General features: G+C 46.8%; 1 protein-coding gene across 1 annotated transcript in view; it reads left to right on the top strand.

The window, feature by feature from the left end:
- LOC147638692 (putative protein arginine N-methyltransferase 6) overlaps positions 1 to 27,285 on the top strand; it is an 88,228-nt gene that overhangs the window by 16,925 nt on the left and 44,018 nt on the right. The window contains exon 2 of the mRNA XM_086798664.1: positions 15,085 to 15,150. Within this exon, the coding sequence (XP_086654790.1) occupies positions 15,085 to 15,150 (66 nt within the window). The remainder of the gene's footprint in view (positions 1 to 15,084; positions 15,151 to 27,285) is intronic.

Here is a 27,285-nt window from a genome sequence, read left to right as displayed (position 1 = left end):
GAATGACATACTGTGCTCTACTAGGCACAATGACCCCGCGATCCACAATGGCCTGTCGCCATACATACGCAATGACCATACATACTCCTCCCTGCCCACCCAAGGGGCCAAACCCTGCAGACCAAAATGTGTCCCATCTACCAGGCATCACCGAACCGTATCTCCGGATCATCCTGCTCTCACCCAAATGGTGCTCCTGCATCATCAAAATATCAATACTGCCCCCAACCGGGCATCTCTGAAGCTCCTGCCTCAAGCAACCACGATAACGTACAAAGTGTGCGCCGCCAAGGCCCTGTACATTCCATGAGATGATCCTCATGGATGACCTGCTGAGGTGGAGGCTGTCTCAACCGTGGCGGGCCTTCGCAAGCGGCTTGGATGGAGAATAGTCCCCATCCGAGTGGCTACGAATCTGCCCACCCGGTGTGCTGCAAGAATCTCGGATCAGGCGCCAGTGGCCGTGTCCCATGGGGACTGCCTCTCGCTCAGTGAGAGCAACCTCGTGTATGCATACATAACCAGGGTCGCGTGCTAAGTCTGCCACTATGCGAACCACCAAATGTCGAATCCCGGAGGCATCCACACTCCCGGTATCAAAGAAAAAAATGAGCCAACTCCTAGAGTCGGCCTATCACGTCTGTCACCTCCAAATCGCTCACATGGTGAGAAAACTCAACTGCCCGAGTCTTCAAAATGCTAGAGCGAGATCCAGAGTCCACTCCTGGTCGCTAGGGCCACAGAGAGGGAAGGAGAAGGCCACCGCTGAATCAAGTGCCTCCTCCCCTCGGGCCGGAGGTATCACTACATGAACGCTGATGGGTGCTGGCTCATGGGGGCCCTCCGCTCCAAAAAGCCGTGTGAAGGAGTAGTCAAAAGCCTCCAAGCGCTGTCTAGTGTCGAGACGACTCAGCCGACTGCGGATAGAGGATATCCGTGAAGCCCGAATCGGCATGGTAAGTCTCCTTTGCGGTGCTCGAGCAAGGTCGGTGCTCAATGCCCGCCGGACTGCAGGTGAGCGCCAGGGAACTGCCAGGGCCTCTCGGGGAGCTGAGGCGAGAGGGGGGGGAGAAGGGGGTGGAGAAGGAGCCGTTGCCAAAACCGGAGCGGGAACGGGAGGAGGCGAAGGTGGAAGCGAGGCGGGAGGGGGGGGACGGGGTGGGGGGGGGGTGGGGGCGAAGGAGGGGGTGCTGGCATCTCCTGGTCCTCAGTCGGCGCTGGGGTCTCCTCCTAGAGGGGAGCAAAGCTGTTCCTCACGGGAACCCAGTGATGCTGAGACTGTGGCTGCTGCTGCATCGGTCTCTGGGCGTGCTGCTGTGGCTGTCTCCCTCTGCGGCACCCTTGTCCAGGCTGCCACTCCGAGGTCTCTGTGGGCTGAGCAGGTGTCCCGGAGGTTGCCTGCCGAGCCGCATCTGTGGGCGGGCCATCGGGGGCCTGCTGCTGCGGTGAAGGTCGGGGTCGCCTGCGAGGGCAGGCCTTGGCCATGTGGCCGACCTGCCTGCATATAAAACATTGGTTCGGGAGCCCCGAAAACTCCACTCTCTGATCAATCCATCCCCCCCCCTATCCTAGGTAGCTTCGGAAGGGAGGAGATGTCAGGAACCAAAACTCTGACTGAAGGTAGCCCAGCTGCTCTAGCCACCACTGAAGCTGCTGTGGGGCCAGTCTCAAGCACCGAGCCCACCAATGCTCCTAGCCTAGAAAGGAGCGGAAGGTACTCGCGGCGGAGTCCATTGAAGCAAACTGTAACATGGAATAGGCGCTCTCCCTGCTCGGCCGCTGCTGGGTCAAAGCCATGCTGCCAAGGTCTGAAGAATGCCCGAGCGCCCCTGATGTCAAGGGGACTCATGGCTAGGACCTGGGCCACGCTTTGGGCTGTCTCGAACTCAATTTGGTAGTGTCCACGGCCCAGTAACTGCACGTCCAGGATCTTGCCCACATCTGCAAGAAGGCGGGCCAAGAGAAGATCCCGGATCTCCCCTCTGCTGGGGCGAGTGCCGACTATACGGCAGATGGTGGAATGTGCCTGGAGGCGTTCCACCTCTGCGGCGAGGCTCGCTTCCTCTTCTGGCAGAGAAAGCCTGATGGGGGTATCCTCAGGGGTGGGCGAGGGGGCTGCGGAAGAGTCCCTCTGAGGTGGGGCGAGAGGAGCCTCCATCAGTGTCTGAAGCTAGGTCGAAGGTGAAGCGAATGCGGAGAGTCTTGCAAGAACCGAGCTGCACAAAAGGGCGTAGGGGGAAAGGCGGAAGGCAGAGAAAAACAGAGGGGTCGGAAAAAAACAGAAAAAAGGGGAGGGGCGAAAGGTGGCGGCGAAAAAGCAGGGGGCGGGTGGAGGCAACGCGAAAGGGGGTGGGGGGGGGAGAGGGCGGAGGCTGGCGGAGGGGTTGGGACGCTGAAGAAGGGGAGAATCAGGGTGGCGCGAAGGAGAGGAGCAGGACGGCGGGCGCTACAGAGCTGGGGCGGGGGGCGCAAGAAGACCAGGCGGGGGGGGGGGGGGGGGGGGAATGCGAGGGCAGCAAAAAAACAGGGCAGGCAGGGGGAACAGACGCGAGGGCGGGGAGGGGGGAGGGCGTGGAGGCTGCAGCGCGAGCAGGGCGGGAGCGGAAGCTTCAGCAAGAGTTGCTCTCTTTTATTCATTGTATCATCCAATAGTGCCCTATTTGCTAGCTCTTGTACTCTGTAACCTCAAGCTAATAAAGGTCTTGTTCTTGCTTGCAATCTTTCTCTCTCATGTTTATTTGCTTCCTCTTGTGCACACTCTTTCACATATCTCTCTCTCTCTTGCACTCTCTGCTCAGCACACTCTAGTGCTTATTTGCTTCGGCTCTGTGCACTCTTTCATGGTGTCATCGCTCCCAGTTCAGCGATTCTCTCTGCTGCTCGAGATTGTGCCCTATCTACAGCCCCTTCACCTCTGCGTTTTTCTCAGATTTGCAGCCCTCTGGATGCTGCGTTTTCTGGACAGTTGCTGTTGATTGCTTTCCCTTCACTTTGGCTTCATCGCTTACAGCCTGAAGGTATTTTTTTAATCAGCGTTTTTCTCTACTTGGATTCTGGAACCAGTCAGCCTATATTTTCAGGACTGCAGCCCCTCTTTGGCTGCGTTTTCCTCTCCAGTGGACATTCCCTTTTGTAGAGGGGGTCTTGTGGTGGTTCTGGCTTTGGTGGCAACCTTGGTACCTGTGGTGGACACTCCTTCTAAGATTGTGCATATTTTTGAGATTGAGCCCAAGCTCTTGTGATGGCTGCCCCGACTACACTTCATATGTTCTCTAAGTCTGCAAAGTTGGATGGTTCCAACTACACTTTGTGGAAGGTGAAGGTGAAATCAGCCTTGCGTGGCGTGGATCTCTGGGATTGGCTTGTTACACCTGCCAATGCCACCCCTCCCATCCTTGCTTCCGGTGGTGTGACTCAGGCATAGATTGATATTTGGTAGGCGAATGATCGTCGTGTTTTCTCCTTTCTGATGTTGAATTGTTAGGATTCTGTTCTCTGTGGATAGCAGTGCTACTGCTCACATGACACCCCATCGAGATTGGTTCGAGGACTTCACTGCCAAGACTGGCGAGATCACTTGGGTGATTTTCTTCCGTGCCAGTGCATGGACATGGCACCATCCCCATCTTCCGCTCCTCCGAGGACAAGAGGTACTTCTCTAACGTTCTGTACATTCCAGATTCGGCATTTAACATTTTGTCAGTGAGTGCTCTTATAGCTCAGGGCGCGGAGGTGATCTTCTCTCGTTATGAGATTACCATTCGTGATAAGGAGACTGGTAGCATCTTGGCTCAGGGAGTCCAAGATAGTGGTATGTACAAGTTGACCGCTTTGCTTTCTTCTGGTTCTTCTTCTGCTCTTTGGCATGCTCAGTTTGGCCATTTGAGCTATCAACTTCTACAGCGAGCTTCAAAGGATGGGTTTGTTGAGGGTTTACCGACCATCAAGGCTCCATCTTCTGTTTGTTCCTGTTGTTTACAAGGGAAGCAACACTGCGCTGCCTTTCCGAAGGAGGCGACACAGATCTTCGACATATGATGCCATTGATTCTCTTGTTGGGTGTCATTGTTGAAAGAGTGCACAGAGCGGAAGCAAATAAGCACTAGAGTGTGCTGAGCAGAGAGAGAGAGAGAGAGAAATATGGAGTAACTATGCTGAATATACTGAAATGATACAGTACCAAGAAAGGACAAAAAGTGTCTCATAAGTGAGAGAGCAAAAGAAAAACTCCTGAGAGCCTTGAACGAGGAACCGGTCTCTTTTTCCACCTCAACTCTCCAATCACAAAAGTGTTGAAAAGCCTCATCCTTGGACTTCAGAAAGAAGACCCAAGTATATCTGGAGAAGTCATCCACCATCACGAGCATGTACAACGCCTTACTCAAAGACGCGATACTCATAGGACCACATAAGACGTTTAAGAAAGAAACATCTTTTAACAGACCATCCGTTCACACCTCTCAGGTTATTTATGTTATTTATAACATCCATGATAGTTCCTTAATGTATGTCAACCAAACCTAGCTAGAAGAGTTCATAATAGAAGCACTTCACTTGAGAGTGTCAAACCTCTTTATGCAGCCATTGCTAAATTTGGGTTTGAATCTTTCCATTGCTTTCTTATTCTTCATATTGAAGGCTCTTTTAGAAACTCTAGAGAGTTTTACAAAGTAGCTTGGCCTCGAGAGCTTTTTTGGATGAGAACTTTGCATACCTTCTTTCCGAAAGGGTATAATTTGGACGGCAAGTCTTCTTTACGAAAAAGTAAGAAAGCCTCTCATAAAACCCCTATGTTGTGGAAAAGGCATCCTAAGCAACCTTCTCATCCCTTTCCTTCCTTAACATTTCCTAGAATTTCAACCTTAGAACAAGTCAATACTCCTAGCATAGAAATAGCAAACACTTCGAACTCTAGGATAGACGAGGTTAGTTCATCCAACAATAGAATTTTTGCCTATAGAGACTATAAATGGAGATTGGTGTTCTTAGCCAAGCTCATGAGTTTGGGTAAGTTCTCTTTTCGAGTTTTTGACATGTATAATGTCAAAATTCTTTTTAAACTCCTTTATACCCTCGAAAACTTTTCTTTTACTCATCTAGATATTAGTAGTTCTCATAGTACCCAATTAAGATTACTGTTAGGCAAGTTTTTGAAGTCTAAATGCTCTACCTCTAGCCATTCCTTAGTTTTGAGAAAAGATTTGTTGATTACTGTCTTTACCTCTCTTGATCTAGATAAAATAGGATTGAGCTCAATTTTACAATTCCCTGAGGTTATGGAAGCTCTTCCCCCTTGTGTTAAAAAAGTTTTGAATCATCCTTTAGTAGCTTTCAAATATGTAAAAACCTTAGGTCAAAAAGCTTTCAATTATAGTGATATTGGGAGAAACTTGAAAGAGCATAATAAATAAATCAGCCATTCTTAGAACTGAATGCCCTTGTAGGAAGGTTGTCTTCTCTTCGTTTGTGGAGGAATCTTTAAGGACATGTGGTCATTGCAGATTGCTCCATTATTCCTTCTCATTCGCTCAAAGAGCTCTTTTCTAAAGGCACTAAATTTAGACTTTCTTCTTCAGTTGACTCTTGTCTTCTTAAAGCCATAGAAAAGGGCATATCTAGTTTTGTAGTCAAGCTAGAAGAATCTTTAGGAGTTCAAGGCATTTATTCTCATTGGAAAGCTACTATTTTGAGAAAGGCCTGTAATATGCGGAAACTTCGGAGAAGGATCGGTACTTCAAAACTCAGAAATCAGCACTCTTTTCGCGACGGAACTAACGCACAACTGAAAGGAGATGTGCAGAAAATAGAGAGAGAAGGGGGAGATGGAGAGGACACAGTATTGGGTCCCAATTACCCTCTGTAGGGCCCCCACCATGGATGGCGTATTTGCTTTATTAGAATGATGTAAATCTGAAATCAAATACAAAAAACTTGACCTTTTCTTGGCTGGAAAATCCTGCCCTTGACCTTCAGAAGTCCACCCCTTTGCTTGGCAATCTCCTTGGCTTGACTGGCCCTTGATTGGCTTGAGCACGTGGTGAAAAGTGAGATGGATTATGGGATTGTGGCTTCCTCTATTTATACTTCCCATCATGAGCAGTCGGCCAGCTGATAAACAGGCAGCCAGCATCATATTCCCACGACTGAGTAAATTCAGCAATAAATGCTGAATTAAATCCCCAAAAATGCTGGAAAAATCCCATAATGTCTGCGCATCTCTTCCTGGCTGGCTGGACATCAGGCGCCTGCTTCTGAAGGGCTGGACACATCTTTTGTCCACAATCCCAGGGCTGGGCAGCCTGCATGGGCTGCCCCATACATGCCCTACAGCCATATAAAGGCTGTAATCTCCTGGAGATTGCCTGATCTGTGCCCTAGGGCTGTCCTACAGCCCCTCCATGGCTGGTGGGTTCAGCCTGGGCCTTCCTGGCCCTCATGGGGGTGTTTTCTACACCATTCCCGTGCCCACACTCAGATCCGGGGTAGCCCTATGGGCTGGCCCCTTGTCCTAAACCTAATCTACTCAGTGATCTGGCATCCGGTACCAAACCAGATACAGAGAACCACTGACATCATTCTAGAGGGAGACTCACAGCGCGGACTGGCACTGTTTCATGTGCAGGACAGTGCACACCTGACCTTGGACTCATGTGCAGGACAATGCACACCTGACCTCGGACGACTGAGATGGATCCCTGGTTGACTCGTCCCGGACTGGGCTCACATCGGACCAGTTCACCATCCCAGGTCCTGCACCTTCTGTACAGAAATGTCTACGTGGCATCCAAGTGCGGGATGCACGTGACATCCCCTTCTGCTTAACTTGACGGAAGCTGCATAGCCTCCAAATAATCTGTCAATAATGCCGGATAGTCTTCGAAAAATTCTTTGTCGAGCCATACCGCTTCATGAGTTCCTCGGTCCTGAAACTTCGTGAGGAACTGTCGTAGTCTTCGGCCTGAGCCATGCTTGAAACGGTGCAGAAGGATCTGTTCTGGAACCATTACTTCTGCTTCATCAATAATGTCTGGTTTCGCTTCGTCTTTGACCTCTGAAGGGGGTGGACCTGCATATGGCTTTAACCAACTGACATGAAATACATCGTGCATAGTCCAACTCGGAGGTAGCTTTAACTGCATAGACACCTCATTAATCTTTTTCCGGATGGGAAATGGTTCGAAGCTCCTGAAAGACAACTTTGGGCATCGCTTGCCCACCTGCTTCAATCTTTGCTTCATAATCCGAAGATACACCCAATCCCCTTCCGAAAACTTCATGTCCCTTCGGTCTTTATTGGCCTGTCGAGTGTAGGCCTCTTGCGCTTTAGCCAATCTGTCTTTAACATACTCTAGGATCTCCTGGTAAGACTCTGTCACTCTGTTTGCCTCCGGTACTGAAGACGAAGTCCTGGTGAACAACGACTGGAAAGGCCTTCCAAACGCTGCCTCATATGGAGTCCTGCCAATAGCTGAAGAAAAAGAGTCATTCAAAACAACTTGAACTAAAGGCAAAAACGATTCCCACTTACCTTGCTGATCGTGGACATAACACTTCAGCACATCAAAGGCCAACTGGTTGTATATCTCTGTCTGGCCATCTGTCTGTGGGTGGAATGCACTGGAAAAATTCAACTTAGTACCAAAATTATCAAACAATGCCCTCCAAAAATGACTGGTAAACTTGGCATCTCGGTCTGACACTATGGTCCTAGGAATCCCGCCAATCGGGTACCAATGCCGAATGAATAGCTGGGCAACATCCTCGGCGGTCACATTGGCCCTGCAAGGAATAAGCATAACAAATTTGCTGAACCTATCAACAATAGTTGAACACTGCGTATTACGCTTACTCGGACTGGGAGGCAGATTTGTGACAAAGTCCATCGAAATGTCCTGGAAAGGACCCTCAGGAATTGGCAAGGGCTGTAACAACCCTATCTTCTTTCCACGAGGAGCTTTCACCTTTTGACAAATGTCACAGCGTTGTACATATGTAAACACATCACGCCTCATCTTTGGCCAATAGTATTGCTGTTCTAATTTCTCCAGAGTCGAATTCATGCCCCTATGACCACCTGTAATGGCGTCATGGGCATCATGGAGAAGAGCTGCCCGGAATGATTTCATGACACATAGTCGGCCTTTGTAGAAAAGCCAACCATCGGGTATCAGAAAATGGCATGGTCCTGTGGCATCCAATGCGTGTTCCCACTGTGTACCGAATTCCTCAGAATCCGCGTACGTGTGCTTCATGTCTTCTAGTCCTGTACCAACAAGGTCAAGTCTAGTGGTCTGAATCGCAGATACTTGTCCCTTCCTGCTCAAAGCATCGGCCACGGGATTGGCCTTTCCTGGAAGGTACTCAATCATACCACCGAACTGTTGGAATATTTGACTCCAGCGGTGTTGTCGATCACTCCACTGTGCACTTGGCATCGTCTGAATCCAGCGCAATGCCTGATGGTCAGTGCGAACCTCGAAGTCACGGCCATACAGGAAATGTTTCCAATGTTTCAAGGCCTGTATAACTGCTAGGAGTTCACGATCATAGACCGAGTAGTTCTTTTCGGCGGGCAGTAACTTACGAGACATGTAAGCTACCGGATGACCATTTTGTTGCAATACACCTCCAATTGCGATGTTACTCGCATCGGTGATCACTTGAAATGGTTCGTTCCACAAGGCAAGGGCTAAACAAGGCGCTTCTGATAAAGCCACCTTGAGGTTCTGGAATGCCTCCAACGCTCGTGGAGTCATTCGAATCTTTTGCCTTCTTGTTTTCACTCCCTTTAGCAGATCGGTGAGGTCTGTCGAGAGATCAGAAAACTTGTCAATGTGGGTGGAATATGCCTGGCATATACCCACAAATGATCTAATGTCATAAGCGGTCTGAGGTAGTTCCCAGTTAACAATCTCGGCCACTTTAGCCGGATCAAGTCGAATGCCTTCAGCACTAATTATATATCCCAAGTAATGTACCTGGAACAGATAAAATTCTTACTTCTTTTCATTGACATAGAGCTCGTTGCTTTCCAGCAACTTAAGGACTTTCTCCACATCAATGTCATGCTGCTCAACTGTAGCTGAAAATATGACTATGTCGTCCAGAAATATGAACACACACTCTCCAATCAACTCCCGGAAAATACGCATCATCATGCGGTTAAATGTAGCTGGGGCGTTCGTCAATCCAAATGGCATAACCACAAATTCATAGTGGGCCCGTTCTGTACGGAAGGCTGTCTTGGGGATGTCCCCCTCTACAATCCGTACCTGGTGGTACCCACTCTTTAAATCCAGTTTGGAGAATACCTTAGCTCCATTCAGCCTCTCGAGAATATAGTCAATTCGAGGCATCGGGAATCTGCTCTTGATAGTCAGCTTGTTGAGTGCACGATAATCGACACACAACCGAGAAGACCCATCTTTCTTCTTGACAAACAAGATCGGTGCTGCAAATGGCGACACGCTGGGGCGGATGAAGCTAGCTTGCAACAATTCTTGGAGTTGGCGGTCCAACTCCAATTCCATTGCCTTAGAAAGGCGATATGGAAACTTGCTCGGGGGTTCCGAGCCTGGGAGGAGGTCAATCTTGTGATCCTCCGGTCTGGACGGGGGGAGCTGGGGAGGGAGACTGTCCCGAAGAAAAATCTTCTGGAACTTTTCATGGAGAACCGAGTACTTCTCGGAAGCACTGGCCACCGTCTGGGCTGTCTGGATGTAAATCATCACACACTGTGCGCCTTTCCTGAGTGCTCGCTTAGCTTGCAAGTGGCTTATGAGCGGAAAGTTTGGAATACCTGGCTCACACTTAATGGTCATCGGGGTGTTTGACACATTCCGATTGATCTGGAACGTGTGCTTGTCCCACTTGACATCAGGAAGAAACTTGTGAAACCACTGGATACCCAAAATTATGTCTGCTCCTACAAGAGGGGCAACCATAAAGTCACGCACAAACTCTATGCCTTGAATCACTAACTTAGCACCTAGAGCTTCATACTTGACGCTCGTTGTCATACCTGTGCTAAAACCCTCAACTTGTTTGTCCACCGGAGTCAGCTCGAAACGGGCACGCCTAGCGGCCTGTTCCGTGATCACATCCTCCGTGCTGCCGCTGTCAAACAAGACGACGACTCTCTGGCTACCTATGTAGCCAAAGGACTTGAGCAATTCGTTGCGGTCATACTCCTGGTCATGGGCGCCCTTCTGCTTATCTTCGAGCTCCCGGCTAATAATTGCTCCAACTGAAGCACCGGGGGTTGAAAAACTAGGGGTAGCCGCTGGGGTCTGTGTGGGAGCTGTGCTCACCACGGAAGCTGTGGAGGCGGCGGCGGCCTTTGGAGGCTTCTTCGAACAATCCCGAGAAGTATGTCCTTTTGTGTGACAAAAGAAACATCTACCCTCCTCCTTGTACTGAGAAAGCTCCTCAGCACTCAACTTGCCACCTGTCTTGCCTGCCTCCGCTTTCTGGTCTGGAGTAAGCTTAGACGCATTGTTCGAGTTCTTGGAGCCAGAGGCTCCCGGGCTCTGTCCTGGGGAAGACCCCGTCTGGTTCTGGCTTTTGCCCCCCGAGGCGTTAGCCTTGGGAGAAGCCGGCTGGGAAGTCTTGGGCTTGCCACCATTGTGTTTCATTTCTGCACTCTGCGCAAGCGAGAGTGCGTTCTCAAAGGTGGCTGGCCTAAACATACGCACCTCCCATTGGATTTGCGTGTCCAGGCCATACAAAAATTGCCCTTTCTTGTCCGTATCAGATAAGCCTAATTGCAGACACAAGGTCGAAATTTTATTGGCAAACTGAAGGACTGGTTGCGCGTTCTGACGCGCTCCCCTGAACTCGTCTTCGAGTCGCTCAAGGTAGTGGGGCGGTAGAAACCGCTGCTTAAGGTCGCGGACGAACTCGTCCCACACATAAGCTGCCATACCTGCTCTGGTGTGGGCATGAGCCCACCAAGGAATGGCCTCACCTTCCAAGTACCAACTAGCTAAGATCACTTTGTCAGTATCTGTTTTCCTAACTGCGGCAAAGTAAGCTTCAAATTGATGTAACCATGAATAAAGAGTAGTGGGATCGAGTTTACCATTATACTTACTGAAATTCATTTTCTCGGGAAAATGATTCGAGGGCGCTGCCGGTGTCAATCTGGCGTCCAAAGCTCTGAGGTAACGCTCGTGTTCCACTCGTCGCATGGCGTCGTCTTCTCGTTGTCGAATCTCCAATGCACGCATCTGCATCTCAAGCAAGGAGCTTGGCTGCGGCTGTGACCCCGCGAGAGGGTCCCTGTGACGAGGATCTGGTATCTGGGATATGGAAGGAGAGGGAGGAGGAGATGGAAAACGCGACGTTGGAGAGCGAGAACGCTCCTCCAGAGCCAAAATCCGCGCCTTCTGCTCATCCAACTTGGTTGTCTGGTCTGCGATTGCTCGCATCATCTGCTGGAACATGTCTGTGACACTCAAGCCGGGTGCCCTAGCTGGGCTGCCTGGTGCACTCTGGTCCCATGGTTCTGGTTCTCTCTCGTCGTCGAAACTCGCCATAGCGGGAAAATGCAATTCCTTTCCGGAACGCAATCTGACCATCCACTATCTGTGTGGGAGACTTCTGGAGGCTTCCGGAGGCTAAAAACCAACCGTCCTTAGAGGGACAGGAGTCACTCCGAAAGGGGTAGTCCACCGGCGTCTAAAAACCAACCACACGAGCGAAAAAATTTTCTGGTTTTCTTTGCTGACTCTTTGTCCTTGAAGTAGGCTCTGATACCACTGTAATATGTGGAAACTTCGGAGAAGGATCGGTACTTCAAAACTCAGAAATCAGCACTCTTTTCGCGACGGAACTAACGCACAACTGAAAGGAGATGTGCAGAAAATAGAGAGAGAAGGGGGAGATGGAGAGGACACAGTATTGGGTCCCAATTACCCTCTGTAGGGCCCCCACCATGGATGGCGTATTTGCTTTATTAGAATGATGTAAATCTGAAATCAAATACAAAAAACTTGACCTTTTCTTGGCTGGAAAATCCTGCCCTTGACCTTCAGAAGTCCACCCCTTTGCTTGGCAATCTCCTTGGCTTGACTGGCCCTTGATTGGCTTGAGCACGTGGTGAAAAGTGAGATGGATTATGGGATTGTGGCTTCCTCTATTTATACTTCCCATCATGAGCAGTCGGCCAGCTGATAAACAGGCAGCCAGCATCATATTCCCACGACTGAGTAAATTCAGCAATAAATGCTGAATTAAATCCCCAAAAATGCTGGAAAAATCCCATAATGTCTGCGCATCTCTTCCTGGCTGGCTGGACATCAGGCGCCTGCTTCTGAAGGGCTGGACACATCTTTTGTCCACAATCCCAGGGCTGGGCAGCCTGTATGGGCTGCCCCATACATGCCCTACAGCCATATAAAGGCTGTAATCTCCTGGAGATTGCCTGATCTGTGCCCTAGGGCTGTCCTACAGCCCCTCCATGGCTGGTGGGTTCAGCCTGGGCCTTCCTGGCCCTCATGGGGGTCTTTTCTACACCATTCCCGTGCCCACACTCAGATCCGGGGTAGCCCTATGGGCTGGCCCCTTGTCCTAAACCTAATCTACTCAGTGATCTGGCATCCGGTACCAAACCAGATACAGAGAACCACTGACATCATTCTAGAGGGAGACTCACAGCGCGGACTGGCACTGTTTCATGTGCAGGACAGTGCACACCTGACCTTGGACTCATGTGCAGGACAATGCACACCTGACCTCGGACGACTGAGATGGATCCCTGGCTGACTCGTCCCGGACTGGGCTCACATCGGACCAGTTCACCATCCCAGGTCCTGCACCTTCTGTACAGAAATGTCTACGTGGCATCCAAGTGCGGGATGCACGTGACATCCCCTTCTGCTTAACTTGACGGAAGCTGCATAGCCTCCAAATAATCTGTCAATAATGCCGGATAGTCTTCGAAAAATTCTTTGTCGAGCCATACCGCTTCATGAGTTCCTCGGTCCTGAAACTTCGTGAGGAACTGTCGTAGTCTTCGGCCTGAGCCATGCTTGAAACGGTGCAGAAGGATCTGTTCTGGAACCATTACTTCTGTTACGAAAGTTTTCGCCTATAGATTAGAAAAGGATAGATGCAAGGTTTTATTAGTAGAAAAGTCAGCTTTGCATTTTGATTTTTGTTGGTTAAAAAGTAAAAATCAAGATGTAGATAAGAGAAAGAAAAGATTCACCAAAATTGTAGACAAAGATGACATTTGTACTTGGTTAGATTTTCTCCTAGATAACCTTTATATATCCTTAGCGACTCTTTATTCAAAGATCTCATCCTTTGTATGAAGGATGGGTGGCAATACCACTTTGCCATACATGATCTCGAATGGGGCCTTTCCTATAGCAGTATGCACTGTGTTGTTATATGCAAATTCAAGAAGTGGCAAATACTTCTCCCAAGGACTTTTCTGATCGGCCACATAGCATTGAAGAAAATCTAACACCGCTGAATTTGCAGCTTTACTTTGTCCATCCGTTTGAGGATGATAAGCTGATGAAAAATTCAGTTTAGTGTCCATATTGTCAAAAAAGACCTCTCCAAAAGAGACTCGTTGTTGTGGATCTCTATCGTCGACAATTTATTTGGTTGTGTTCTGAAGATTGCCATGCAAGTCCACATGTATAGCCAAAATATGGGCGGTAGCATTAGACATAGACCCTTTTTGAGTGCATACAAACTCCATGGTGGCAGCCATGAGCACAATCCTACTAGCGTGTATACATCCACATGCTTCGTGGGTTATCCCGTATGTCTCTTTTAAGCATGCAAATCTGCAATACTATTGAGTGTGTCTTGTTTAAGCATGCAAATGCTGCCTAGACTATCCCCAATCATGATTTCCATGCATTTTGTGTCTGTCGGACAACATGCCGCCGGTAGCCATTTTGAGTTCTTGGCATAAGTAAAACATACAAGAATAGCTGATCAAATTAAACTGCATGGGCATCCTCTCCAACAAGCTCTCCATGCAGTGCCCTCTCTCTGGTGACCTCCCAGGTGCGTGGTGCTAGAGGGTCACGGGCTCTGTTGCACTGTCTGCACTCTCCCCCTCTGGACGAGTCTAGGTGGTGGGCGTCGTGATCGCCTTATTGGAACCAAAAAAGCATGTGATGTAGGTTTGAGAGGTGTCCGGCTCATCATGTCTCCTTGTGTGCTTCTTCCTCACCAGAGTCTCCTGATGATGGTGAAGCTCCATCATGTACAATCTGAAACCTCTAATCTCTATATTGCACCACCAGTGAGAGGGGGCCAAAACCATCTCGGAAGAGGAATGAAATCTCTCGCGTATCTCATAGTAGACTGCGCATTTGCATATGTAATGAGAGATATTAATGTCTTCAAAAGGCCCAGAGGGTCTATGATACCAAAAAGGTAGTACAATGTATCCATGATAAATACTGAACCATGAAAAAGAAAAAAAATAATGAACGAAACTAGCTACATAAGCTAACGTACCCATGTGATGCTACATGATTACAATGTGTGATCATACGCTGATACCATCCTTCTCCATAAATAGAATGCAAAGTAGCCATAGCATCTCCCCTTTGCGATGGGAGCTCACCGTATTGTTGAAGGATATACTGGATCTGCAACTACTGGGTGGAGGGATGAGGCATGTGAGGTTTGGGGCATGTGGCTCTGAGAAGGTATCATGCACGGTCACTAATGACATCCCGTGTACATGGAGTAAGAGGATCACATGTTTGTGTAGGCCGTTGTGGACCTGGCTGGTCATGTTGCTGCTTGTGTGTAGGGCCACTATAGTCGGTGTCTGTGACCCAATCTGTGATGGAGGTCTGGGGAGGTGCCTTGCTGGCTTTCTCTCGGAGCGCTGCTTCAGCAATACCTCTCTGTGACGACTAAGCTCCAGTAGTAAATACATGCCTAAACATCTCTAGTCCTCATACTGCATGACCCGTGAGAGAAAAGACCAAAGAAAGTTCTAATAATGTCTACAAAAGACGGAAGGGTCTATGAGAATGCGAGAGAGAGAGAGAGAGAGAGAGAGAGAGAGAGAGAGACGCAATGGTTTTTGGCTTGGTTGTGCAGGATCGAATTCGTACAGAAACTTACAGGAATGCCATTTTCCAGCACTCTGATCTTATCAGAGATAAGGTGAGGGACAAGCAAATAGAGGAATGATAACTTGATATCTCAGAAACAGTAGTGGCTTGTGGCTTGGTTACACTAACAATGTGGTCTATAGTAACTTCACAAGGATCATGATGTTTAGTGAATACTTGTTTTTTTGGAGTGATTAATTAACATAGTGAGGGGATTGCTTTCTTAGTTCAACACAAATGCAATAATTCCAAATCCTGAGTTTTCAATTTGTTTAACTCAGTTCAAGGATACGATAAGGTTAGTGCAAGAGGTGAATCCTGAAATGTGATGAAGTTAAGAGGCAGAGGGCAAAATTTTGTTGTACAGGTTTCCTTTAAAAGGATAGTAAAAAAGACTGCATATATTTTTGATGTCAAAAGTTTTTCTTTACCAAAATCACTCTGACGTCTTCCAATGCTTTGAACAAGATGCTAAATACTATGCATAATTTTTTGCTTTAAATTGCCACTAGAAAGTTCAAAGCCAGGTGTAAAACTAACACTAGCCCAGAGCTTGGTGACCTTGCTGCAAAGGGATAGAAGGGTGCAATAGAGGTCAGAAATTTGCCAGTACTCACAAACATGGATCTGTCGTTGAAGCTGGGGGGGCAGCCTTTTCGGAGGTTGGGGGTGGGGGAGAGGGATGATTATGTAAATGTAAGTGACTGTTTTCAATGGAGGGATTTGTTGAACTAAACAAGGGAAAAGAACTTGTTGTGACGCAGGTTAAGCAGAAGCTTGAAAATATTTAGCAAGGTTTCTGCATCACACACTTTTAAGACAAGAGTATCACATCAAGCATGGAGGGTTGAGAGAAAAGATGCTCACTGGCCTGGTAGCGCCGATAGATCTCTCAACAAGCTTAAGCTTGCTAAAACACAATCACATATTAGTTCTTTGGAGAACTTTGTACAATGATAATGAATGACGACCGAGGACTGCTGACGAGGAAGACCGAATGCAGGCTGAACCACATGCTGAACCAATAGCACTAAAGAAGACTATATGAAGCCACTTATGCAAATTAGAACTGCTGAGGATAGCACATATGCTGTTTGAAGATGAGAGGATCTTCTATGCTGCCTTGGACTGAAGCATGGAGTGCTTGAGGCTGTTTGTATGCTCCAACAACCCAGGGGATCTCAAGCACTCATGTCATCTTGAATTGCTTTGTTGAATTCTGAAGAATGAAGTGATTTATGCAATGCACCATGGGCTGCTTATATATGAATACTTGCTGCTGGTCGGTGCTGAAAAGGGGCTGTCGGCCAGTTGTAAATGCCCATGACTTGTGAAAAAGAGGCTTTAAATGCCATCTCCTAGCATTTAATGTTGGCATTAAATGCTGGCCAATTGTATTATATGCTACAATTGCTGTTTACATCCTTGTTAGGATGGCTGACTGGATGAATATATGGTGTCTGTGATGCTTAGCATCATGCCATGGGCTACCTTATGGGCTGGCCCATGTGCACATGCCTATTTAATGCTTCTAAATGCTCTTTCATGGATCTATGGACTGACTTTGACATGCCCTAACCTTAGGTGACTTAAATGCTTATGTTTTCCAAGTGGGTTAAAGGATTGACCCTGACACCTAAGGTTGGGAGAATGACCTACGTAGCTCATGCCTGACATGTCTTGGATTGGGGATGACAATGGGGACACGGCTTACATCCTAAAAAGGTATAAATACAATATGACGTTACATATAATGTTGAGCCAATGTGTTACATAGCACCACAGTGCAGGGTGTGTGAAAACAATATTTTTCCCAGCCCTAAATAGGGGATTTTTAAAGGTATTTTTGGTTTTATTTGGGGATTTTTGTCTTTGCTGCTGGCCGACCAGCACTCCCCCTTAGTATATATAGCTTTGCCTCATCATTCACCTACGTGTACCATATCATTGATCATATCCAGTACCACTTCATATGTTGCTGCTGCTGCATCTGCCGGGCTCTACACAATGTCGCTTCATCATCCTTGCCTGACAGGACAGCACATCAGCGTTTTCTCTTCTGGCCACATCACGGGACAGCAGCCTACTCTCTACTACAGGCCACACACTTCATCATCACATCATCACATCATCAGCATTTTACATCAGCTGTTACATCTACTACATTCAGTGCTTACATCAGGGTTTACATCAGCGCTTACATCAGTGCTTACATCAGGGCTTACATCAGCGTTTACATTGGCCTATCATCAGTGCTTACCTCAGGGCTTACATCAGCGTTTACATCAGCGCTTACATTAGCATATCAGCGTTTTCTCCACAGCTCATGGGACAGTAGCTCTCTGCTATACATGTTAGAAATATAAGCCCAACTTCTCCCTTAGCCATAAAACAAATGTGCATAGGATGAAGTGTTATCCTAAGCTCAAATCAAAGTATGTAGCATCACTCCACATGCCCATCCACATGTCAAGGGGCATCCCTACATCAAAGGAGTCGTGGAGCATATTTAGGAGAAGCATCTAGCTCATCTACATCATCAGTGATATCATCCAGGACTAGATCCAAAGGCTATGTAAAGCCCATGTAGCACTCACATTGTGAATGAAGCAATGTAGTTATTTTTCATATTATGAATGGCTTAAATCTCTTCCCACCTTGATTTGTTTCATGGTATCAGAGCCAATTATGTTCCCAAGGCTCTCATTAAGTTATTTTATTAGTTACTCAGCATATTAATTAAGTTATTAATCACTCACCGTTAGTGGAGCCAAAATAGGCTTTTTCCAAAATAGTACCTACCTACATTGGATGGCTTCGACCGCCTTCTATAGGCAAAATCATGGCGCATTTTCTTCACAAGATATCTCCCTTTACTCAGGGCGCAGGTCGCCATCGCTTCAATTTATCAGATTCGCTACTGTACGACCCCAGCATTGCTATTTTCCCAAATCGTCATCGTTTCTAAGAAGGCGGCTGCCACAGAGCCTTGTTCTCTCTCCACAAAAGGAATTGCATCAATTCCTCTGAGCCACACATGCGCCCCAACGTGCTCTAGCTTCCCCTAAAAGGGCTTGCCAAATGGTGCAGCCAATCTCCAATGCCAAGCTGATTTGGCAGAGGGGTTTTCTACTGCAGATTTTCTACATAAGCATTTTAATGCTTGGTGGTAATGATCTTGCTTAATCCTTTTATTATGATCATAATAATGTTATCTCATGCACAAAAGGTCTTTGATCAAGCATTATCACATCTCTATCCACATAGATAATATGTGTGTATGTGGTTATGAAGCTTGAATGTGCCACCTCTTGTAAAGGGATTATTGACACTGCCCCGAGTACATCTTCTCAGTGGGGTAAGACCTCCCTATCTATGGCATCCACATCAATCATGGCTTCTAATTCTAAGTGTCGTGATAAGTTCAATGGCATAGGGTTTCACACCTGGCAAACAAAGGTCAAGGGGCATTTAATGAAAAAGAACTTATGGAGCTTAGTCAAACCACAAGTAGAAGGAGAGGAAGAAGGAGTTGTCACTAGAGCTACCACTGATGCTTTGCAAGCAAAGGATGAACAAGCTTTAGGATAATAATCACAGCATTAGATGATAATTTTATACATTATATAGGTGCTGCTGACACTGCGGCTCAAGCTTGGGAAACACTTGAGAAAATTTTTGGTGCTAAAGCAAAGGATTCTAAGATTAGTCTTAAAATGCAACTCTATGGGCTCACAATAGAAGCAAATGAAGGAGTGGCTTCACTCATCAATAGGTTAAAGAGTCTTATGACTCAACTTGTGTATGTCCAATCTCCTATACCTAATGAAGATGTTGTTGCCATCTTATTGAAGATTATGCCTTCAAAATTTGATCAACTTGTCACTGTGCTTAAAGAGAAGAATCCTATTCTTTCTTTGGAAAGTGTGATAAACTCTTTGCAGGAAGAAGAAAAAAAACAAATCAAAGACTTCCAAGAAGGTGCCTATGCGATCTCCACCATCAACAACGCTTTGTAAAAAAGGTTGTCATTGTCCACTCTTGTATGGTCAAAAAAAGCCTTAGTTGTTTTCTTCCCTTGTTGTTTGTAAAGAGTACTCAAACCTTGTTATTGTATGGTTGAGACTCTAATGTGTTAAAAGGGGATGTTGTTAGGCTCAAAACTTTTACTAGAGTGTCAAGTTTGGCTTAAGGGGGGTGTTAGAAATATAAGCCCAATTTGTTCCTTAGCCATAAAACAAATGTGCATAGGATGAAGTGTTATCCTAAGCTCAAATCAAAGTATGTAGCATCACTCCACATGTCCATTCGCATGTCAAGGGGCATCCCTACATCAAAGGAGTCGTGGAGCATATCTAGGAGAAGCATCTAGCTCATCTACATCATCAGTGATATCATCCATGACTGGATCCAAAGGCTATATAATGCCCATGTAGCACTCACATTGTGAATGAAGCAATGTAGTTATTTTTCATATTATGAATGGCTCAAATCTCTTGCCACCTTGATTTCTTTCAATACATAGAGCACTTCAGCGTTTTTCCTCAGCTCTCACCATCGGGACAGCAACCCACTCTCTGCTACATCACACCATCGGGACGACAGTCCACTCTCTACTTATCTTCACCTCAACACCACTTCAGGTACGCAGCACCCATGTCACCAGAGCTTGCACCACTCGGAATGGCAGCCCTCTCTGCTCCTTACCACCTCAGGTATGCAACACTTGTGTCACCAGAGCTTGCACCACTTGGGACGGCAACCCTCTCTGCTCCTCACCACCCCTTAGGTACGCGCACCCTTGTCGCCAGAGCTTGCATCCCTCAGGTCCCTTGTCATCAGAGCTTGCACCCTTCAGGTCTTGTAGCACCCTTGTCATCAAAGCATGCACCACCACCACTCGGGATGGCAGTCCTCTTTGCTCTTCATCTACCACCTCAGGTACCGCAGCACCCTTGTCACCAAAGCCTGTATCACCTCATCTTCCGGTGCCACTACCACCTCGGAGTGCCTCTGCTTCCACCGACGTGAGTCTTTGAATCGACCACCTCTCGGAGTGCTTTGCCTCGCATCGACGTGAGCCTTCGTCATCGACCGTGCTTCAGCTCCGACATCATCTCTGCTCCTGTACTGGTCTTTCTACTCAGAGTCACCTCACATCAAGGGGCTCTTGTACATATGTTCACTCACCATTATATATAGACTCACTCACATATTTCATACTATGTTGTTTTGCTTTGATCTCTCGTACATCTGGTCCTTTCGTCCTTTTGCCCTCACATGTGACATTCCCTCTTGCTTAGCTTCGCGGCAGGTTCATGGCTTCCCAGTAGTCCGACGATATATGTAGGTATTCCCTGGAAGAATTCTTTATCTAGCCATACGGCTTCATGAGTGCCTCGGTCCTTGAACTTCGTATAGAACTGTCTTTGCCCTACGACTAGAACCATACTTCCATCTATGGAGGAGAATTCACTCGAACTCGATGATTTCATCTTCGTCAACCATCTCAGGCTGTTGCTCATTTGAGATCACCTGCAATGCTGGTCCAACTTAGGGCTTCAACCAAGAAACATGGAAGACATTATGCATAGACGAACCGTCTGGTAGCTTGAGCTTCATGGAGACATCACTGAGCTTTTGGGTGATCGGAGAAGGGCCAAAGCTTCGAAATGAGAGTTTGAGACAACGTTTGCCCACGTGCTTCAATCTTTGCTTCATGACGTGGAGATACACCCAATCCCCTTCTTTATAATCACTTCTAGACTTGTTGGCTTGCCTAGTATATACTTCTCGAGCTTTGGGAAGATGCTCCTTTACTAACTCAATGATTTCTGAAAATGTTTTGGTGGTCTTGTTGGCCTCCAAGGACGGCGACACCATCCTCATAAGAAGTGACGAGAAACGGTGGCCAAATGCTAGCTCATAAGGAGTCCGACCAATACTGGATGAGTGAGTATCGTTCAAGATTGCTTGTACCAAAGGAAGATAATGTTTCGACTGCGACTGATGATCATGGCAATACGACTTGAGAACATCAAATGCTAGTTGATTATATATTTTTGTCTGGCCATATGTCTGAGGATGGAATGCACTGGAGAGCATTATTCGACAACTTTAGAACCAAGTTACACTTGTAAAGTGCATTCCATCCTCAGACATATGAAGTACTGTCCATTGTGATTGTCCTTGGCAAACCACATGTGGGATACCAAAGGCGAAGAAACAAGCAAGCGATATCTTTTGCTGTGGCCATTTGCTTGCACAGAATGAGCATGGAAACCTACTGAATCGATCATAGTCATGCATTGTGTGTTCCTGTATCCAAATCTGATGGAAGGGGTCCTACAAATTCCATGCGGATGTCTTGGAAGGGTTCTTCGGGAATTGGCGAAGGCTGTAGCAACCCTGCTTGCTTTGTATAGGGAACGTTCACCTTTGGCAAATCTAACATGATTGGACATGTTGATAGAGTTCTCATTTTTGGCCAATAAAGTGAATGCTCTAACTTCTCCAATGTAGTGTTGATATTGTTTGGTGACCTCCGACAAGAGAGTCATAGCCAGAATCAGGTCACTATATAATCCAAGATGGCTGGTTGTTCTACAAGAATTGACTATGCATCCTAGGGAAAAAGCAACAAGCATTTTGTCACGATTGTGACTAACTCTCTTAATCTCTCCTTAATTACTTCTTAATCTCTTATTAACTGAAAGGACACCTGTGAAGGGTCACACTCTTACACATAGGTCACTATCAAACGACATGTCTATTCATTAAAAGACACACCCCTAAGTCCAAAGGACATAACCGTTGATTCAAGAGCCACCCTCATGATACTCATGTTCGAAGAGTATTGGTGAAAGAACATCACGAGGTCACTTATGCTGCACTCCCAGGCATCAACAAGATATATCGTCTTTTGACAGCTACATACTATTGGCCTCAAATGAAGCAAGATGTTATTAAGTTTGTTACAGCATGTCTCTCGTGCCAACGTATGAAAGCTAGCAGACAAGGTCTTCTTCAACCACTTCCAGTTCTCAATGAACGCTGGGAAAGTATTAGTTTGGATTTTATCACTTCATTGCCACGTTCTTCTAAAGGCAATACACAGATTCTTGTGGTGGTTGACAGATTTTCCAAAATGGCACATTTCATTTTGTGCAAGAAAGCAACCCAGGCTTTAGATATTGCAGTACTGTTCATACAGTATATCTTCAAACTTCATGGATTGCCAAAATCTATATTTTCTGATCGAGATTCAAAGTTTATAGGACATTTTTGGACTTCGATATTCAAGTCTCTTGGTACAAATTTACTTTTTAGCTCTGCTTATCATCCACAAACAGATGGACAAACGGAACGAGTTAATCAAATTCTGGAAGAAATGCTGCGTCATTATGTTCAGTCTCGATTAGCTTCATGGGAAGAATATTTATTTTTGGTGGAATTTGCTTATAATAATTCTTATCATTCAACTATTGGAATGACACCTTTTCAAGCAGCTTATGGCCATACTCCCCTTATTCCTGCCAACTTTGTTCTTCAACATAAAATGGCTTTAGCAGACCAACTCATTCAGGAAATGCAAGATATTCTATTACAGATTAAGGATAAGATGGTTAGCGTCCAAGAGCAATATTAACGCACAACTAATAAGCGTCGTCGTCACATTGAATTTTAAGAAGGAGACTTGGTATTATTATATATTGCCCCTCATCGATACAAGACAGTGAAATCAGTCTTCCCAAAGGTTCGCCCAAGATATTATGGACCCTTTCGTGTTATTAAGAAGAACTCATCTCTTAGTTATAAGTTGGAGTTACCACCTTCTTTGGGTAGAATTCATCCAACTTCTCATATTTCTTGGCTCAAGAAGTTTGTGGACGGTGATTTTCCAGTTTTAGATATTTTGGATTATGTTCCAGAAATCGAAGATGAACACATACTCTTAATTCCAGAGACAATTATTGATGTCAGACAGAAAGAAACACGACATAAACTCACTACAGAATTTTTGGTTAAATGGAGAGATCTTGATGATTCCGAGGTCTACTTGGCAAAGTGATGAAGACTTATAGGAATATCCAGAACTTCTTCGGGAATTCTTTCAAAGTGTCAAAACCATGAGAGCAAGCCAACACTCGCCAAGTGTGTAGAAGGCACTCCCAGTAAACATCACATGTGAGAAAGTGACAATGTCAACACTGTAGAAACAATCCCGCTGCAAGGAAAAACAGCATAAAAGGCATCTCCAGTAGACATCACATAAGAGAAAGCGTCCAGCATAGACAAGCATAAGGGTCAACAAGCATAAGTGACCATGAGGCATCACCAACTGCATGTGGGCAAGTAAAATCCCCCCCCTGAAATGCATCTGCCAGACAATGCATACCAAGGAGTACAGATTATAGAGCATAGTCATCATAAGCAACGGCATCAGAAGATATCTCTCAGGTGATGAAGATGTAAGGGTCAAGGCTGACACATGTGTAGCCAAATTGGCCTGATCTGCACCTGTGGAAGAAGATGCCAGCTGCTTCTTTTTTTCACTCTCAATACTCTCCCTGCATTCCGCCCTATTTTCCTGCAATAATTACAGCGCTTTATCTTTTCAGGATTGTCCTCTGTCTTGGGAGGATCCGATGGGCTAGGTTAAGGCCCAGATCTATTCCCACGAAACGGAGTAGTCATTGCTGACTCAGCAGACATCATGTTGTTCCTGTTGGAACGAGATTGCTCTTCACTGAGCAAGAGAGTCACAAGGTTGTCAAAAGTGACCGCATTAGGTGCATTGCTAGCCAACAACCGCAAAGTGGTGCCAAATGTCTGATAAGAGTCAGGCAAATTACGCAAAACTGTCTGAACAAGATAGCCATCTGTCATATTCGTAAGGTACTGATCGATAGAGTCACCTTCAAGCATGCGGTCAGTCTCAAGCTTGCCCCGAAGGCAAGCTACACGAGCCTCATTGCGACTTGAATACAATGCTGCCAACGTATCCCAAGTACCCTTTGCAGTGGTGCAGGAACAAATGTGCGGAATGATATGCGTGTGGCACGAGAGAGCAATCAATGCATGGGCTTGAGCATCCCTAGCATCCCAAGTACGCTGCTGCTGAGTAGGAGGAGGACAAGGAGGTGGACCTGTAGGAGGGTGAGCGAGAATCACTTCACCTTCCGCTAGAGCAGGTGCAAGAGGACGCTCCTCAATGCCATCCAGATATAGCCATACATTCTTGGCAACCAATACATGACGCATCATATATAAGCCCACATAGGGTAGTTATTCCCATTGAGCTTGTCCTCTTGAGATAGCATTCCAAAGAGGTCATTATTACTGTTGGCCATGATAACATTGCAAATCTGTGACAAGTCACCACGAGTAGGCAATGCCCAACAAAACCGTAAGAATGTGGGAGATAAATAGCAGGATAATCAATGGATTGAAAGGGAACTCCTTTACCACGAGAAATACATATGCGTGTCCCAAATCTGCAAGTGTACTGCACGATGATGCAAATATGTCAAAGTGTCCACAATGGCATACATATACTGCAACAAACCACAAATGTATATATGTGCCGTGAAAAACACAATCAGCTAACACCTGTAAGAGCTGCAAGTGCTCAAATCCTGTCAAAATCAAAGGTAAATGGGTCGAATGTTGCAAAAATGGGCTCAATGTAGAAAAGCCCCAATTTTTAGGCCGCCAATTAGACCAAATCTGAACCGGATCTCCACCTATAAATCTGCTAAAGCGATTGTCACCTGTACCAAATGCTGTAATGCCCAAAACTTGGGGGAAATGCCCCAATGCCGAGTAATTGTGCCTTTAATACCCAAAATGCTTGCAAATAGTGCCAATTTTTGCAAAATAGTGTCAATTTCTGTAAAATCCCCAAATTTCTAGTGCAATTATGCACCAAATTTGCTGAAATCAATGCCAATGTGTGCCAATGTTGCAATTGCAGGCTCAATGGTGAAAAGCCCCAAAATTCAACAGGCAAAAAATTTAAGGTCAGAAAATTACAAATCCCTCAAACCTTGCAATGTTGGGTAGATTTGAAGGTGAAGGCGTCAATGTTGCGTACTAAGTATAGATCTGGGCTGGATCAGCACTGTGAAGGCGGCGGCTGGCAGACGACGACGGCGGCCGTACAAGTGGCGCAGTGTACGGGCTGCAGTAGGGCACGGCGATGGCGGCAGGTAAAGTTGGTGGGTGGAGTTGGGCAGATGACAGGCGGCGCAGATATGGGGCGGAACGGCGCGGATCTAGGCGACGTACGATACAGGGGCGACGACGATGCAGGAGCGACGGGCAGATCTGTGCGACGGCGGTGGCGACTGTGTAGATCTGAAGGCGGCGACTGAGATCTGAGTGACGTCGATGGCGGCTCACGCGGATCTGATAGGCGGCTGAGCACAGTGGCGGCGGCGGATTTGAAGGCGACTGCAAAGGCGGTGGCAGGGCAGCTGAGGACAGTAGGGGAAACCCTAACCCTAATGCAGCAAAACCCTAATGCAAGATGTGTGCAATAGGTTGAAACTCAAGGGCAATGGGGAAACCTTAACCCTAACCAGGTTCTGATACCAATGTTGGGTAGGAGGGCAGCTAGCCTGCACACACACACACACACACACAACCTCAAGCACAGAGAAACGTGAGAGTGCTGGAAAAGATGGTACTCAATAATGATATGAAATGAAAGTACAAGTGAGTACTAAAAAGCCTAGGGCTAAGTGCGCAACACACATAAGTGTGTTCATATAGGGAAAAAACGTGTGTCCAATCACAAGGAAAAAGTGCCCATGAGTAAGCTCGGTTCACACCTGAACTAGCCTGGGAGTGGACATGACCAACACTAACACCCCCTCTCAGCTCTTGGATGTGGAACCAACCCAGTGAGTTGGAGTGTTGCCGGAGCATAGCCTGGGCCGTGAGGTAGAGACTTCGTGAAGAGGTTTGCCACATTGTCCTCCGTCGAACAATAAATAAGCAAGATGTCACCAGCCAAAATCTTCTCACGAACAAAGTGATTTTGTATCTCTATGTGCTTGGTCCGGGCATGGAAGACCGGATTCCGAGCAATAGCAATACAGCTCTGGTTATTGCACTAGATGACCGTGGGCTCCTTCTGTGGAAACCCAATCTTGCCAAGCAACCTCTGCAGCCACACAACCTCGCAAGCAGCACCACAAGCAGCCCGGTACTTTGCCTCTGTAGACGACAAGGCAATAGTTGGGTGCCTCTTGCTGCTCCATGATATAGCTCTTGAGCTGAGGGTAAATCCGTAGCTTGATGTAGATCTCCTCGTGTCTGGATCTCCTCCCCAATTTGAGTCACTCCAGCCTTGGAGTCGGACTCGGTCCTTCGTTTCCCCTCCAATGTCGTAGAAGAGTCCAAGATCCTTTGTACCCTGCAGATACCGCAAGATTCACAATCCTGTGTCCCAATGAGTCTTCAAAGGCGTCTACATGAACGAGCTCAACAACCCCAGAGGAAAGCTCAAGTCCAATCTAGTGTCAGCAACCAGATCAATGAACCAACAAGCTTCCGATACAGAGAGGCATCAAGTGGCTCACAAGGATCATTCACTGTAAGCTTCGTGTTCGGGTCTATCGATGGCGTGATAGGCTTGCAGTTCTCCATCCCAAAGGCCTCAAGCAACTCATGAACATATCGTTGTTGAGAGACAAAGAACCCCCTTTGGGTCTGCCAGATCTCCAATCCCAAGAAGAAGTGGAGTAAGCCCAAGCCGGTCATCTCAAACTCCTTTGACAAGGCAGCCTTCGTCACTGCTATGTGCTCCACATGACCGCCGGTGAGAATGAGGTCATCCACATAACGGATAATCTGCGTTTCTGAAAGAGATACAAGTTAGGATTTGCAATTGATCTTTGAAATCCAGTCTGTAGAAAGAAGGAATCAATCTTTTGATTCCAAGCTTTGGGAGTCTGCTCAAGACCGTACAAGGCCTTCCGCAACCTGTAAACCATCCGCTTTGATCCTGGAACCTCAAAGCCTAGAGGCTGCTCAACGTACACCTCCTCCTACAAGTCACCATTAATAAGGAACGCAGATTTCACATCCATTTGATATACGGGCCACCGTTGAGAAGAGGCAAGGGCAAGAACGGTCCGAATCGTGGTCATATCCTCGCTATCAGTGCAAAGGTATCCTC

Source organism: Cibotium barometz, chromosome 5 (assembly GCF_041138505.1).
Source record: "Cibotium barometz isolate CiBa-2024 chromosome 5, ASM4113850v1, whole genome shotgun sequence".
Taxonomy (NCBI): Eukaryota; Viridiplantae; Streptophyta; class Polypodiopsida; order Cyatheales; family Cibotiaceae; genus Cibotium; species Cibotium barometz.
The sequence above is the reverse complement of the archived record's forward strand: the minus strand, read 5'-3'. Positions and strand labels throughout refer to the sequence as shown.